The following is a 17478-nucleotide window of genomic DNA, read 5'->3' as shown; positions in this document are numbered from 1 at the left end:
CGGTGCCCATTTTACGCCACAGTAGCTGCTCCGGGTTAGCCATCTCTACAGTTCCTGTCATGAAGACTTCAGTAGCATCGCTGGGTTTCAATCCAGTTGGTGGTGGCAACACAGAGTGGGAACGCAGTTTAGGATGATACGGTGGGGATCAGTCTCCACATATTACGCTAGTTCTGTATGTGCCCAATGTGAAGCCTATGAAATATTTGTGATATGGAAGGTCCATTGCACCACACTGTCCAAACAGATTAAAATAAAAACGAGCAACCGCCCCAAGTGGCTTGCACGTTATGGTTGTAAGTTCCCAATCAAAACTGGGAAATCTTAAATTTCTTCTGTGAAGTCAGCTATACTGAACATTTGTAATAATTTGTTTTTATTTCAGATTCCAAGTTAAATAAAACCTGTATTATTTGCTATGACTAAACTCGAGCAACTGCCAAACATTTAGAAAACCTGAGTGACCACAGAAAATTCCAATCCAATAGGGCCAACAAATAAGGAAATACTAATATATCATTAAAATTTGCCTTTATTTTTCTTACAGGAGAATTCTACACAAACCAAGGTGACTCTGTTTTACAAGACTCTCTTCCCAATACACTAAATTTTCAAGAGGATCACGAACAGTATAAAACTGTAAATAACTTCTCCTGTTGAGGACTACAGAAAAGTTTCTTCAGTTGTTGTAATCTTGGAGAGCCTGAGCCATGAAAAGCTTGCCCAGGTTCTGCGCATTGAACTCCTTAATATTCTGGCAGTAGGTATTAATTTGACCTGTCAATAGGAAAGAAGAGTAAACCCTTGTCAGTTTTGAAATTCCAAAAGACGTCCTAGAACATAATTTTTAAAAAGCTAAATGTACATAAATCATTCAGGATTTATACAGAGAAGCAACCAAACCAGCTCAACTATTCTACACTTAGGAATTTTACATTTTCAGTATTCCCAAATAGGTTTGGGAAGAAGAAGAAACTAAATTAGCAGAATAGGTAAACTGGTATGCTCAAAAATCCCTTAATTTTCCTACAATTCTATTATGTACAATTTCTGAAAAGACATATGACAATAAAAAGAATAAACAATTCTTGCTGCTGTACTGGAAGCTTAATCACATTAATTGTTCAATTTCGTTGCTCTAAAAATACTACAAGACTGAATTTCAGTTCTGTTCTTATGCATCTGCTGTCCCTATTAAAAGACTTGTAACAAGTATTTTTCAGTAGCAGACTGAAAATTGCAGTCCTCCTGTTTGGCATATTGCTAGCCCTTTTTTTCCACCTAACAGTTCACTTTATTAGCCATTTCAAAAATCATCAGGGTATGAGGACTTGTCAGTGCTTTACAAATCAAATGTGCCCATCAAAATGTTTTTATACATGTACTGCTACAAGTTATTTCCCTTGTTAGCTAGGAATAGCAAAACTTGAAGCCAGTTTAATCAAAATTAAGATTGTTTAGGAGGCCAATAAACTCTCAATTTAATGCTCTATTTGAAAAGCTTTTAAATGCCTCAGAGACAAAAGAGCTAAGTTTCATTCTTTATCCACAAACCTTACTTCATCTAAGTTGAAGTGGATGCTTTCAATTCTTCCCCTGACTATGGTAAAAGAATAAATGAAGAGAGTGCTTTGGCTGAAAACTGTTTTTTCCTTTAATAGTTTTCAATTCCTCCTCTTGTAAAAGATGATTCATCCTAAGCTATCACTTTCATTAAACATACACACTTTCTGTTGCATTAAGCTATGCTAAAGCTGAATGTTTAAATACTTCAGTGCTGCTAGGATTCATTAACTGGTAAAAACTATCAAAACAATAGTTTTTGAAAGACTCTGGAAGGAATAATAAATCAAGAGCATTATTTCTTCTAAGAGCAGCACTTCTAAGCAGTGTGAAACAGTATCAATATTAAAATAATCATCTCTTGGTCACTCCAAAATTTAAGAGTTCACTTTTTTGTTTTTAATGTCAAAGCACTCTCTTCTGTACACTAAATTACCAGGACTTTGGTTTAATTTTGTCTCAGTACAAAACAAGGCAATAGCTAACTGATCCAAAAAGCCTGCCATAGTTAAACAGTGTGCTTTCTCATGACATTTTCCAAATTTAGTTTACTTAGCAGGGCACTTAGGTTTTCTGCTCTCTGTTGCCACTGTGAGGTCCCAGATATTTTTACCCTTCCAGGAGGCACAGGACAGGCACTGACTTTTGTACCAAACTGTGGTTACGTACTGCAGCACACCAGTAAACTGAAGAAACTGGGAGTTGGGACCTGTACCTATGCTTTGTTCCCATTTACATTTTCATTCACTTTGGGGTGCAGGAAGATGGGGATAGTTTCCCTAAAACTCTGGCTGTGGAAATCAAATAAATTATCCCAATTCTGTGTGAAATTAAAAGTAAAATCTTCTCAACTGCTGCAATAGCCAGTTCAATACCTAGGGATGTTATCAGTAACTTAGGGCTGCAGGCAACTGCACTTCCAACCCAAACAGCTTATTCCTGCTTCTTATTCCAGCCCCCCAGCTTCTGGAATTGACGGAGGAGCTGGGGTACGAGCACAGGGAGCTGCTTATTGACTGCACTGGTTGTTACACCTAGGCAGAAAGCCTCCTCCATGGGGCATTTCTCCAGCTCTCATTTAAAATCCCATTTTGTCCTCTCAGAATGGAGCCAGGAAGAGGCTCTGGCTGCTGCTCCTGCCCTTTCCCATTAACCCAGGAGGCACAGAAGGTCAAGCAGGAGCTAGGTACCATGGAAAAGAAAGAAAGAGAGGGAGAAAGTCTCCATACATCAAGTTTAAAGCTTTATACATCTGTTCTGGTTAAACACAGTGGCTTGCTTTCAAAAAATTACATGTGTTCATATCTGCATGGACAACATGCCTCTGTTACTTACCTAGATGGTTTAAAGTTCTTCTATGCATGGAAGCTTACTTTCTAACAGAGGCATGGACTGCCTACTAGCATTAATGTTGGATTTTTTTAGCTTTTTTTTTTTTTTTTTTAATACTTCAGACACTAGGGCTGTATCACAGGTTGAAACCACTGCCTTTGACCACATGAAGCACAGTATTTGGAATGCTACCAATGCCAAAACATCACACCATAATGGCAAAGGTGATGAAAAATTGAGATGCTTCCTAAGGTAACAACTGCACTTCTTCCCAAGCTAACATTCATATATGAAAAGATGAGTTGAAGTGGCTGCTAGAATGTTACCTGCAATAAGTAGTGACTCCATCCTTGGAGGAGGCTGTGGAGGTTTGAAAAGTTTATTGATGTCCTCCTCAGGAAGAGGGGCTTCTCCTCGGCTTTGACGCTGTATATTTTCTTGCTGACGTCTCTGCTGGTACTGAAAATAAAGCAGCAGAAACAGAATGCAACAGGACTTCCAAAGGAGCAGAAAGCTTTTCTTTCCAGGTGCTCTTTACCTAACCAGCAAGTATGTTTTCAAAATTATACTTATCCAGTGCAATTCAATTTATTTCAAATAATGCAAATGCAATTCACAGTTTATTTCAATTCAGTGGCAACAAGCATTTCCCCCCCCCCCAGGTTGGCACCTTAAATGGGCACTGGAAAATTACGTGGTACTGAGGTGGTGGGGTTCATTTTTAATTTTTTTCTATAGAGATAAATACTGTGTCTGATAGGAAGAATACAGCATGGTAGACAAAAGCATCCATTTCCCCATGCAAAAAGAAGAAAACAAGTTTGGAATATGTAGGTATGAGAAGCCATTACCTCAAATAGTTACACAAACCAGAAACATTCAATTTTATGCAAGTTAAAGGTCAAAACAATATTAATGTGAAAGGGGAAAGGAACTTGATTAAACAAGGTGTTTTAAGCCAAAAAATATTAACTCTAAACTGAGAACAAAGTGGAGGCTGAAACAAAGCGAAACAGCTCATTTCTCCATTCCAGTTATTTAGATATTCTGCCACTTTGATGCCGTTTCTTTGTGGGTTACTAGAGAATAGACTAGAGTAGCAGTTTGCAGAAATTATTCTGCTATTAAAAAAATAATATCAGATTTATTTTCAGTGCTTCCCTTTGCCATGTAGATTACTCAAACTTTATAAAAATTAAGGCAGACCATTTCTTGCAGAAGTCCATACATTCAAAAACATGTATGTGAGACTTCATACTGTATGTCACAGCCAGGAATTAGTTGTAAGGTTTGTCTATCGAAGCCCTCATATTCAACACACACACACACACACACAAAATCTTTAAAATAAACAGGCCAAAGAGTACAGGGTGTTTTCTCTCACTTACTTAAATGTATCTGTGCATAAGAGCCTGAAAACAGTTCATACTTGGTGGCATACTCAAATGAAGTAATTTTTTTTCCAGTAGTAGTGACAAATACATGTTTTTGGACAATGTTAAAAATAAAATCTTAAATGCCCATATTTGTATGTGAATTGCATGTAGTTTCTTCTTTCTTTGCATTACCCCATTCACTTCTCAGCAGTCTGCCTATTATTCTCTATTGAAACGGCTTGCTCTTAATCACAATTGCTCCACTTTAAAAATGAAGTTAAGACCACTAACTATGCTGCAATGAGCCACTACTAAAGCAGCTATAGTTAGTAAAGAAATGAAGCGAGACACCATGGAACCTACTTTGCTCTGCTTTTCAAAATAAATAGATCCCCTTGTTACTAACAAAAAGCTTTGAAGTGGATGCCATCTTTCTATTCAAATTAGGCAGCAAAGGAAAATAAATTTTCTGAAGATAACATGCATGAAGCTTCTATGTCCTCAGGAATTACAGAGACCACTGATCATGTGCTGCTGCCCTAAAGTACTCCCTGTTCAAGCTACACTTTACTTCAGTGAAAAAAGCCAATTTTGATTTTAAAAGAGTCAGTGATGAAGCATTTTACATGAACCACAGGTGCTCTTTTTAATAATTAGCTACTTCGTGCAGCAGTACCTGCAATATTTTATCTTTAAAGTGGCCTAGCCCATTTTCAGTTGGCCAATATTGAATCTTGTCATATCTCTGTCTGCTAGATTAAAGAGTTCAGATTTATTTTTCACGCAGGTACATCTTGAGTAAGCAAGTCACTCGTTAATTTATCACATGAAGTGAACTGTGTTCACTGAGATCTGCTTTCCAGGCTTTTAAATCATTTTCATAGTGCTTTTTTCCAATTTACCAGCATTCTTCTATAATTAGACACAGTATTGCTTTATCAAATGCAGCGACAGCAAATAAAGTAATGCCGTCTCCAAATCACAGATCGGGACCTCGGGAGGTCACTTTGTCCAACCCCTCTGCTCAAGCAGGGCCACCTAGAGCCAGTCTCCAAACTCAGTATTCTTTAATCAGACTATTTTGGATTTTAGAGAGGCCCCCTGGCATCAGGAATTAAATCAGCATCACCTGATCAGAATCACTATGTACTGATGCAAAACATGACTAAAATGTCATTTCTGCTCAGAGAACGTTCTCCCGTCTTTTAAACATGGACTGTGTTTCTTTATTTCTAGGTGCATGACTACATGTGATGGTAATAAAGCACCATTTGTTTTGGAACAATTCACTTGTAGTTTCAGCTCTCCCATTTCATTTACTAAACCTCTAATGTCCGTGTCCACAGTATATTTATCAATGATTTTGGTTTACCATAAATCTATTACAAACATGTAAAATAGCAAAGAAAGACCAATCCACACTACATTCAGCAGAAGTGAATCCATTTAATAATTCCCCATTAACACATTTTATAAATCTACTTATTGGATACATTTCTGTAAGAATTTTTATCTTACTTAGACCCAAATTCATCTGTCTTAGGTAACATCACCCAAACCATATTTTGTGGAAAAAAATCCTCTCATTCAGGTTTTCCATGTTACCAACCTGGTGTTTCTGCTGCTGCTGTTTGCTTACATTCCTCAGGTAGGTATTGTATTTAACAATGTCTTGGCTCATCTCATCCACTCTATCCATCAGCAGCTGCAGACTCTTCCCCAGGTGATTACTGAAACACAAGAAACAGTTATGAAATATTGAATTTATTAAAAATAAAAAAAAGGTTTCAAATTAATTTCAAATCACTTGACCAGCATTTCTATACTAATGGCACAGTTTGCAGATTTTTAAGTTCCTGGTTATCTTTGTTCATGTATTTATTTGATGATACTTTACATGGCATCTCCTTCCCTAGCATCTTTGCCACATTTAAGTGGTTTGGCCTTTGTACGGAACCTCATAGGTTTTTCCTCATTAGGAAAAAAACAATGCCTTGCATGAATTTACTGACATTACAGATGCAGGTCAAACATTTAAAAGAAAAAGTCTGATGCTTTTGTGACATGCAACCCTGAACAATGTTCCAGGAGATTTGTTCAAAGAGTTTGGTTTCAAGTTACTGCTAGCTTTTTCACAAATATTTAACTATCCCACTGCAGGGATAGTTAAATATTCTTCAGAACTCCATCTCATTAACTAGTCTATCAAACCACACCTGGAAGTTCAGCAGACATCGCTTGATCTTAGCTGTTGAGAGGGAGTGTTGCGTCCAGTCCAGCCAGCTCCACATTCCATACCATAGGCAACATGGAAGCAGCTAGGCTGGGCGCGTCCAGTTCCAGTTATGCGATCTACTGCCTTGGCCAGACAAACGCAGTCTGTTAAACAACTTTTATTGTAACCATTTTTAGCAATGGATTCAGTATTTTGCAGGAATGTTCAACTTAAGGTATAGCTTCCAAGTTAAAGTTTTGGAAGTTTTTAGGTTGGTGCCCATGGAGACAGTATTCATCCTAAATTGTGTTTACAGGGTAGCGCAGTAAAAGAAGGATACTTAGTGCTCTCTGTTGATCCCTTTGATCAGAAGCTAGTTTGTTGGCTCTGATCTAAGCCTTACCCAGTCCTACTTGGCTGAAGACCAATGACTCAAAAAGCTAAACTCCATCCTTCTCCTCCTCAACTGAAATCCACTGCTTTTCATAAATGTTTCTTTCAAATAAAAAGTTCAGTGCACTTCTATGTCAGAATCATATCCTTCAGTCACTGCTTCTCCACACTATCTGAGATTCTTTCTGCCTTTTACAATGCATCCTACAGCCTACGGACTGGGGAAACTCTTAACTGGGAGAGACATAAAGTGAAAAGGGAACCACATACGTAATAGTATGCACATCACTTTTTAAGTATAAATTATTCCCCAAATCCATAAAACTCATGGCTGGAGACAGAAGCTGGTAACGTACTGGGGCACTAGAGGATAACTGCTGAGAATGTAGCTAAGGACACCCTTGCCTCCGAGTACTAGGACGGCTATCTCATTAGCTGAGCTGCCTGCCCACCAAACAAAAGGCTGTATCAGTAACTTCAGACCACAATTATTTACAAGCCAGAGTTTTAAATCTCAGCTGCATACAGGGGCAGATGGTGAAGAGGACTTCAGCTACACAGCAGCAAGAAAGGCGCCACTATAATAATTATTTTTAAACTTCTTGGGGTTTTTTTGGTGGAACATTTCAAGCACATGTTATTTAGAACGGTGGAATATTGCCATGGCTTAGGGGTGTGCGTACTTTCAGGTTTTTATAGAGTTTATATTATACCGAGTTGGTGTTAGAACTGGATATTATCAGAAATGATTATGTAGGTACACACTAATAGCCTTGTAGGGTATGGGGACATCAGGAATACATAATTATTTTACAGATAGTGTCCGCATGAAATATAGCTGGTTACAAAGCATGATTTTATGTGAATCTCTTTGGGACCAGCTTAGTACCGCAGAATACAGAAACAGAGAGTTATTGTTAGAAGTCGCAGTAATATAGTGTTTGCTCTCATTGCCAGGGAAACAAAAAGCTAAAAACAGATAACTTAAACAGATGTGAACTGAGACATGAAGTGATAAGTATGCTGCGAATACAGGGCCAGCTTTTTCCTCAGTTCTCATGTGGTTGATACCCCTTTTTTTCCTCCCTCTCTTAAAAAACCAGAAAGACCAATAGGAAGTAATTTGTAAAAATGTATACATACAATGTTTAAGCAAGTTTTATTCAGCTGAAGTTTATTCTGGTGACATTTAGGAAGTTAAATCGCATTGCTCCAGCCCGGAAGACTCATCATACACTTACTTAGCCCAAAGGCTCTTTTAGGTTCCTCCTTACCTTGTGCACTCCCCTACAGCAGATCTCAAAGATGACACTGACAGGTACCTAAATGCCACCTATGCATCTATACAACTAAAAAAATTAAAAATTAAAAAAAAAAAATTTGTAAGAAAAAAGGGGGTGCCAGTAAATACTGCTCACATCACCATCAAGACTCACTTTCCTACAAGGCCCTGCGACCGTCAAACGTAGACAACGAGGAGCTCAGCACTTGCATTTGTTGTTGTTCTGAGGGCATCGATAATAAACAAACTGCATTTTTAATGGATGCATTTCAGTCAGCCGATTCAGCGAAAGAGTCAATTAAATTGAGTTTACATTTAGATTAGCGAGTAGTGTAGACCAACAGGAACAGATCTATAAAACAAAACAGCTGGTGCTGAGAAACCAATGTCCACGCTACATGCGTTTCAGGGGGGTTTCTGATCACTAGTCCTGACGTGGTCCAGTGATCTGAAAGCCCATTAGCGGCTGAAGCACAGTAGGTACCCTCTGAAAGCCTATTTTCTGTTTAGTTTCATCTGAAACAAGTCAGGTCTGAGATCACCCAGTGGTGATGACCTCAGCATGCTCTTGAATTGAACTAAAAGACATAGCTCCACCTTAAGACAGCACCAGGAGACCACCACGCCTCAGGTATCAGTGAATCTTCAGGGGAGAAAAGTATCAGCTGCAGAATTGCTATCGTAATAAGCATCAGAAAGTCCAGGCACGGGGAGTGTGTTCTTTTAGGGGGAGAAATATAGATAATAAAAGGGGAAAAAACAGAACGGAGCTTCTCCTGCAGTTAGGACAGTCAAAAAATATCTATCGTGTGGATTCTTACACATTTGATGAAGAAACAATCTAAGGTGAGAGCACTCCTTCACCTGAATTGTTATTAGGATCACTCACTCGTAGTGAGTGACCTGTAAAACTTCTAGAAATTTATCATTTGAGACTTATCTGTGTAGCTTGGATGACATACTCAAAAATGCCAAAAAAGCAAACTGTTAAAGGTAAACTGTCAAAGTCTGTTTAGAAAAAAAACAGACTGGAAAGTATAGCCTGCAAAGCGATTTCTTGGGCTGCGCATTTTTGCTGTAACAGCCTTATACTTGATGGGGTATAATCCTTCACCCAAAAGGGCTGATATGAAATTAAGTCCTTGACACATGGATTACTTCTGATTCCTTGTTTAACAATTATCAAATACAAAGGGCAAATAATTCTGAGGGTGAGAAGTAGAAACCTGCGAACAGAGTAGCCTAATCTGCAGCTAACAGCCACGGTACTTTGGGTCTTGTTCTTCCCACTGGCGAGCCTTGCATTTGGCGGTGTTATGGTCCAGCATCCACAGGAGGAAAAAGCAACAACTATGCATTAACCAAACTCACGGATCACTCGCTACACGAGGGCATCCTGCTAGGATAGAGATCTGGCTAAGAGACCCATGTGCAAGCCTCCCTCTTCCTGAGGGAATGCTCGTACCACCCAGGCCCTCCCTTTGCGGATATGTTTTAAGGACAGCAAAGGTGCAGTTTGCTGTTGCAAGCAAAGCCAGTTTAAGAGATTCCAGCACCAGCATCCTCCTGCCGCTCCCCCCTGCGTTGCCCAAGGATTACAGCACTCTCAGCTGTATGGATTCAGCTGTTTGCGTGGGCACACTTCAAACTCTTTCAGTGAAATAGTCTACTGTAAATGCAAAACCACCCTCTGTTGGGGTTTCTTTTTTTTTTTTAAGGGAGACTGAGGGAAAGGCTGGAAGGGAAGAGTATCAGCCTGACTTTTTCCACCAAAGTATTCCACAAAGCTATTTGTACAGCCATATTCTGAAACAGATGAGGGAATAAAAATCTTTGAGGGTGGGAGGGGTATAGAGATGAAATGGGGGTAGTGGGGAGGAATGATGCAAGCAGCTGGGGCTGGAACCTCAAACTGGCTCCGCTTCTGTAGGATTCATAATGGGGAACTACACATGAAGCCCACATTTACTTCAGCATCTTTAATCAGGACAGGACTCCAGACACACACTCGCTAAAGGTCTGAAACACCCAAAATGCAGCTTCAAGTCAGACACCAAAGCTTCAAAGAGAGGCAGCAATTCACATCGTTCTCAGCTTCCCGTGTCCTGCTCATTGGTTTTAACAGTCTCCACACACAGCTCAGGGGCCTCAGCTTGCACTTTTGGAGAAGCCCACCTACCTCCACTGGCCCAGGAGGGAGCAGAGACGCCCAGCCTCCGAGATCTGAATCACTGCGCTGCACCCATGCACCTAATTTTGGGGTATAACAATTCTGAAGCTGGAGGTGTCCAGAAAAGATGGTCCCCTAAACTCTCATACCATCACCATAAATGGATCCCCTCACTCCATTTCATTTTGCTTTGCACCCTGGCAAAGGAAGACGAGAAAAGGGAACAGCAAAAGCAAGCATAAGAAAATGCTGAGTCTGCTGCCCCGTTTTTCCACTTTCTATCAGCTCTACTGAGGCCCCTGGCAGAGTCACTGTTATTTGGGAAAGGTGCCACCCTGTGCAGCGTTTCTCTTCCTGGTGGGAACAGCTTTGGGTGGATTAGAGAGGTACCACTGGGGAAAGCACATCTTTTTGATTAAACATTTCTAAGGAACGTTCCCACCGCTTAGCAGAACTTGTTTACATCTCAGCATTTCAGCCCGAGTTCAACCTGTGCTCTTTTTAAGAGGATTTTGTTTGAATGAGATATCTAAGTCAGGAGCTCCATTCCCTTTTCTACTCTGACTTTGATGTGTGCCTTTGGGCAACACATTTACCCTCTCTGTGTCAGCTTCCCCCATCTGCAAATTAGAGATTTTCATAATTATCTTAATAATCCGTTAAGCACATTGAGATTTCTGAATAAGCAGTACAATGTATAAAGGTTAATATTGTTTTCGAAAGCCAAAGTAACCCTCCTCATGTCACTTTTGCAAAAATACTGCATCTGATGTTTGAAAAATCTATCTGCCAAGTACATGTTAGTGCAGTAAATGTTCAGCACATGTTTGCTTCTACTGACGCACACTATTAGAAAAATTGCTTGGGACAAATTGAGATATTATAGAACAACGCTATTATGAAGCTAGACCACAAAAAAAGCTTTTTTTAATTTAAACTAGATCATCAATAGAATAGAGAAGAGATGGATGAGAATGGGAAAGTTGGTTGTAATTATTTCTCTGAAGATCTGGAACATTATCTGACAGGATTTTAATTCTTGAGTCTCTATCAAAAGACTGGCAGTACTCCAAGGTCTTCAAGACATTTTGGTCCTTAAGGGTAGCAGGAGGATAACAGTTTGAGCAAAAGGCCTTTACTTGCTATTACTTGCTAGCCTTGTGCTAGTCTGCCTTCAACTTCTTCCCCTAGAATATTCCAGTCAATTCAGATTTCACAGAAGAAACACAAATTTATGCCCCAAAAGGTAAACTACAATTATCACAAATGTACTTCAAAAGGAGAAAGATATTAAGGTGCAGACAAAGTACCTCAAAAAGGCACAGCTTCTAACTCAGACAAGGTGGGTGGCTGAACATGTGAGAATCTGGATGAAACAAACTCTCCAGAGAACAACTATGGGTAAATAATTTCATTGCCAAAACCATTGCTTCAGAAGATTAAAAAAGGTTCAGGGATACTCCCAAAGGACAAAAACAAAACCCCCAAAACACTCCCTAGCCCCCAACCCCTCACACACCCCCTCACGCCAAGCAGACAAAGCTACTGCCAACTAATTCTACAATAGCAAAGTTAAGTGAGGAAGCAATGCACCAAAATTAGAAGTTGATACCTGAGATGTTTTAGCCACAAGACAAAAATAAGGAAATGCAAAATGAAAACTCCAGAATAGTGGGGGTTTGAAGGCCCCTACTTCAGGCAATATATTTTTTGAGAGAGTAATCTTAGGTTTTTAATTCAAGTAAAAACTAGTTAAATATTTCAGCAGGCAGTATAAGTCACTCTACCTTGAATAAATGAGCATTAAAATGTTTTAATTTCCCTCTCAGTTATATCAATGTAAGATATCACTGAATGTAACCTGCCTCGTAATTAAAAGCAGCTATAAAAAATAAAAAAAAAAAAAAGACACTTAAAAAACCTGCAAATAAACCCATTGGGGTAATTTCCAAAACTTTTCTCTGCTTCAAACAAAACTGAGCACCTTAAGTTCCTCAAATAGACCAGGTGAGCCAGAAGAATGCTGCCAAGAAAGACAGTTCATGAGACATAATTCAGAAATACCTCTGAAAACCGTTGAATCTGTTGAATTAATTCCCCATTAGTGGGAAATTCTAGACTTCAATAAGCTCAAGAAATTGCTGCCAGTATATAGGATAGTAGCTGTTTAAGTTCAAAGAAACACACTTAATTGGAAAGGCACTTTTAAGCAGGTTTATCAAGAATCCAGTTCCACCTGTGTCGCCATCAGGAACAGTGCTGCACTACTCCCAGAAAACACCTGTTGAAAAGAAACTTTGGTTCGTTAAGACAAGAGTTCTCATCTTCTCCTGTTGCGAAGGCTTCCTAAACACAAAGTATGGAGTTTCCTTTTTCTTTTGGGCTCATGTTTTTCTTGTTCACTGCTCATCTCATTTACAGATGTGAGGACCAACACAAAAGCCTGTCTTGCACCATCATTCCACAAAGGAAATTAATTTGTGCAGTTCTTATCTTTAATCTTGAGTCAGGGCAATGGTACGGAACAGTTACTACGTAAGATGTAAAGCTGAGGAAAAACTTCAACTGTGGTTTGTGATCTATTCAAATTAATTTCCATTTCCAGAACCATATCATGTGACTAGCAGAGGCCCGTGCTAGGATCCAGGGTGCTGGGTAATCCCAACCCCTTTTACAGGAGCAAACTCTTAGAAGCAATCAAGGCTAATGCTGTCAGGTCACCTGGAAACCTGCTGTATCCTCAGCACAGTCCTCCTTTTCCAGTGAAGTGGTAGAGCTCATGAGGAATCAGTCACCTACATCCAGTGCCCACTCTAAAGCAAAGGCTTTGTGATCTTTGAACAAGGAAAGAGCCTGACAGAAAGCCTGCAAAGTCAAGCAGACTGAACATCTTGGCAAAAATTCTTCACTTCTTTAATTCCAAGGTGCGAAGTCACAACTTTACTGGATGAAATTATTGACTAAGTATCTCTTGTGACATGTGTAAACTCCCTGGGGCAGGGTTTAACCCTGTACCTGTTGTCTCTTGGCCAATTTCTCTGAAAGCGATCAGGTCCCTCAATACATCCACATAAGCTCAAGTAAAGAAAATAGAGTGGAAAATTTCTGCTAATGCAGGCAACATATGGACCACTAGCAATATGGATCCATTAACAGCAGCCTTACATGATGGGGCAGGGGGAGAAGCCACTAGCATTCAGATTACTTGGTTGTCAGAGGGGATCAGAATCTTGGCAGACAACACCTCGACATAAAAAGAGTTACACCCTAAAAACCTATTAGTGAATAGGTTCTTAGAATCCCAGTTTCTACATGCAACAAGATACTGCATCATGGTGTGTATCTGGTTATTTTGGTCAGCCCAGTAATAATCCAGTTAACCGTACTGTGTTGTGGTAAGATTTAAGCACCACCAAATTTCTGATCATACTGCTAGAGGTCATGCCTACTTTGTTATCATAAAAGTATTTTCAGGGCAAAGTGCTACAAGAACAAAATGTTATTCTTAGACAGAGTTATGAGAAGATCATTCTAGAAACTCTTGAACAATTTCTGGTATCATGAATGCTGGCTGTCATGACAATCAGTCTGAGCATTTTTGCAGGTTTCTCAGACAGAGGCTTTATTATTTTTATTTTATTTTCAAATGCATCCTGCTACCAAAAAAGAATAAATGTAATTTATTTTTCATTAAAGTAATTTATAGAATTACTTAAAGAATATTTAACAAAACCAATTTTTATTTCCAGATCTATTTCCCGGAGTTTTCTGAATGCCAATATTTTCTTGAAGAAATATTACACTAGTGAAAAGATTATACACTTCAAGCAGTACAGAAATATGAGCATTACAGACTGAATTTAGTCCTTGAATCTAATGCTATAGTTTTACCATGCAGCAAAAGAACATGAAGGGTAAAGTCTTAACCCCATTAAAAGTCAAGGCAAAGCTTCCATGAACTGTAATGAGACTGGGATTTCACCCAAGGTGTTAAACTGTGGTTTGGGAAAGCGCATAAAAATACATCCATTATTGTAACAAGTACTTACCTGCTAGCCAGACTGAGCAATTCATGTCTATCGGCTACTGCGGATTTCTTTTCCAGTTCCCATAACATCACATTGATCAGGTATGAATTCTTAATTACAATGGGCACTTCTTCAAACATGTTTTCATAAGCAATATTTGCTTTTTTCAAGCTGTGAAAAGATTTTTAAAATATGTATTACTATAACCAGTAACTCTCTTGTTCTTTTTGTTGAATTGTTGCTGCAACAACAATTGGCAGTTTTGTAAAAACTCTTGATTTTCATAGTTCCACAATCAAACAACAGTCAAGTTTTGGTAAGAGAGCATTTGCATGGCAAAACCTCACGTTTACAAAGACTAGAAAAAGCTGCTCTAGGAAAAACTCTCATAAGTTAAGCAGCTGCTGTGCTTGCTAATACATTACTTACATGAAAAAGCCTCCAGCAAAAGACTGTACTGACAGGATTAACTCTGCCCCTTCCAAAATATTTTACTGATTTCCCTGCCATCAGGGTTTCTTAAATTGAAGTAAACAGTTAGTTACCACATGACACTGAAATACCTTTAAAGTCATAACTACTACAATGAAAAACAATTTCCCCAATAGCTGAATAATTAAAATTTCTAGTGACCAAAAATTAGATTGACAAAATAGTGTGTGTTTTGGAATAATTAAATTCCATGGTGGATATTAAAATGTAATATTTCGGTGTGTATTTTTTTTACAATATACAAACTACTATTATTGCTTTTATAATAAAGTAGACAATAATACCTTTCATAAAATCTGGAAATAAAAGCATGATCTGTAAGTTTCTAAGGAGATATAACCTTAACTTCTTTATATGCATATTGGATTTTGGAATAAAAACTTTTGCTTTTTGCCTTCCTCCCCTCCTTCCCCCCCCCCCCCCCTTTTTTTTTTTGCTAAGCACAGATTTGTTTGTTCATCATGGAAATGTTATGTTTAGACACCAAGCAATGAAATGGTTCTGTTTTTCCTCAATGAAGGAAGTTTAACAAGTGCTTGTGCTTTTGCCATTGAACACCAAGCTGTCTGAGGAAAAAGATGACAGCTAAGGCCTCATCTATTACAAGAGGCTAATCTTTTGAAACGGAGTAATTATCCTACTTTACTCCAGAAGACTGTGTCCACACAGGGGAGTTAATATGGAATAAATACAGAAGAACAGGTATTCCAGAATACCTGTTCAATTTTCCTTCTGCGAAAAAAAAAAAAAAGAGTTTAAAGACAGACCAGCTATTTCCCCTTCTCCATTTCTTTCTTTTGTATTTTTGACTTTGTTCCCCGCTACAGCTGTCTTCACCATGGTCCTTAACAGCCAGCTCTCTGACCATCTCCAAAATCAGTTTAATTTTCACCATTTCAGCCCTTATTGAGATGTCCAAAGACGGACTTTCATGCCTTCTCAGCCCACTGTATCAGTGCACGCCTATCGCTACCTGTATATATCCAGTTTCCCCAGCACACACTATTACATGTGATTTTAAAATACAGTATTTCATCACCCTGTGTACCCTTCTGCCTCACAAATAATCCAGCAAAACCTATAAGTAAACATTCTTTTCAGTTACTTACGCTTCTGGAGAGAAGTCTTTTTCTTTGCAAACTTCCATCAGTTTGGGAGTCAGCCTATATGCCTTTAGAGACAAAGACCCTTGGGCAGTCTTAATGGGATCTATAATTAAAAATGAGGGAAGCATATTATTACTAACCCGATTGCCTTTTTATTTGTTTGTTTGTTTTTTAATACCTGGTTGACATAAACAGGAGGAAAACAACTTAACTAAGTAGTGACATTAAAAAAAATTAAGACAACCAGCACAGGAAAGACTATAGTGGATGTAAACCTAGTGAATTGAAATGTAAAATACATCCAGCTACATACAATGAAGCTAATTAATAAACTTAATTTGGAAAACATGGGGGGATCTAGACCCATTCTACTCACATCATTATTTCCCCATTAAAGTTCTAATCCACATTTTCTTTTCTTTCATATGAACTATCCACAGAACTTATGTAAGAGCTACCTCATTTAAACAAAGATTTCTCCCTCCAGTCATTATGCAGTAAATTAAAATATTCATTAATCTACATTTTATACAAAAAACATTGTAATTTTAGAGTAGCAATAAGCTAATTCAGATTAAGTTACCCTGCTGCTTCATGCATAACAATGTAACTGGTATATAAAAAGATTAGTTTTGCCTTGACATACTCTACCGAATTTAGGGGGAAATTTTCTAAACACACTGCTACATTCCTAGGACAAAGAAGCTTAACACTTGCAGCATGATAACGGCTGAAGCATGCCAACATGAGAATAAAAGCTGTGTTAACATTCATGTTGTCTGAAACTTAACACAGTAAAACTTTTAGCAATCGGTGATAAAATGAAAACCAAAATAGACTGAAACAAGTGGAAAATTCATCAAGGTCTGATGATGCAATGTTTCCAGCCAATATAAGTATACTTTAACAACTTGTTCTTTACTGTAATCCAATTGTTAACATACTGAAACAATTTTGGGGCAGCTCATAAGATTGATCGTATTCATTAGTATTTTTTCTGACAGATACTCAGGACGTTACATTTACTTCTCAGCTGGAAACTATATGCAAGTCTGCCAGATATGGCAAACTGTGAGTGTTTGGGGAGGGGGAGGCTATAAAGCTGTTAAATTGCCTACGGTTCTGATACAGCACAGAACATCTGGTCTGGAGAGCTTGAGGAAACACCATTAAATAGGCAGAAAAGAAAAAAATCTTTGTGCTAAGAAACAGTCCAGGTTTTGTATGCTTCTGTCAGAGGTATAAAAAAAAAAACTTGGCAATTCGTGCGATGATTGGTCAGTCACGTACAGAGCCAGACACGCTAGCAAGCGGGGTTTGTTAGACATCTGGTCGGGTTCCACCAGCCCCTTCGACGAGGGAGGGGAGATGAAGGAATAAAAATGAAGCAGCTACTCCAGCATTCCAAAACGTACACATCAGGGCTCTGATAGCAAGAAAAATAAACAGAAAGAAGGAAACCCTGTCTAGACTTAGCTGCTGCTGAGGCTGGCGTAGGCACAGGGGTGGGATTTTTCTCAA

The 17478-nt window shown here is 38.7% G+C and overlaps 1 protein-coding gene across 1 annotated transcript in view; it reads right to left on the bottom strand.

Moving 5' to 3' along the window:
- Nucleotides 1-437: 437 nt before the first annotated feature.
- The window catches only part of EIF3H (eukaryotic translation initiation factor 3 subunit H), a 70357-nt gene continuing 53316 nt past the window's right edge, over nucleotides 438-17478 (bottom strand). The window contains exons 4-8 of the mRNA XM_035891589.1: nucleotides 15961-16060; nucleotides 14381-14530; nucleotides 5881-6001; nucleotides 3222-3354; nucleotides 438-777 (exon numbers count right to left, since the gene is read on the bottom strand). Of these exons, the coding sequence (XP_035747482.1) occupies nucleotides 680-777; nucleotides 3222-3354; nucleotides 5881-6001; nucleotides 14381-14530; nucleotides 15961-16060 (602 nt within the window). The 3' untranslated portion in view covers nucleotides 438-679. The remainder of the gene's footprint in view (nucleotides 778-3221; nucleotides 3355-5880; nucleotides 6002-14380; nucleotides 14531-15960; nucleotides 16061-17478) is intronic.

The sequence above is a fragment of the Egretta garzetta genome, unplaced genomic scaffold (genome assembly GCF_000687185.1).
Source record: "Egretta garzetta isolate BGI_Z169 unplaced genomic scaffold, ASM68718v1 scaffold13, whole genome shotgun sequence".
Classification (NCBI taxonomy): domain Eukaryota; kingdom Metazoa; phylum Chordata; class Aves; order Pelecaniformes; family Ardeidae; genus Egretta; species Egretta garzetta.
The sequence above is the reverse complement of the archived record's forward strand: the minus strand, read 5'-3'. Positions and strand labels throughout refer to the sequence as shown.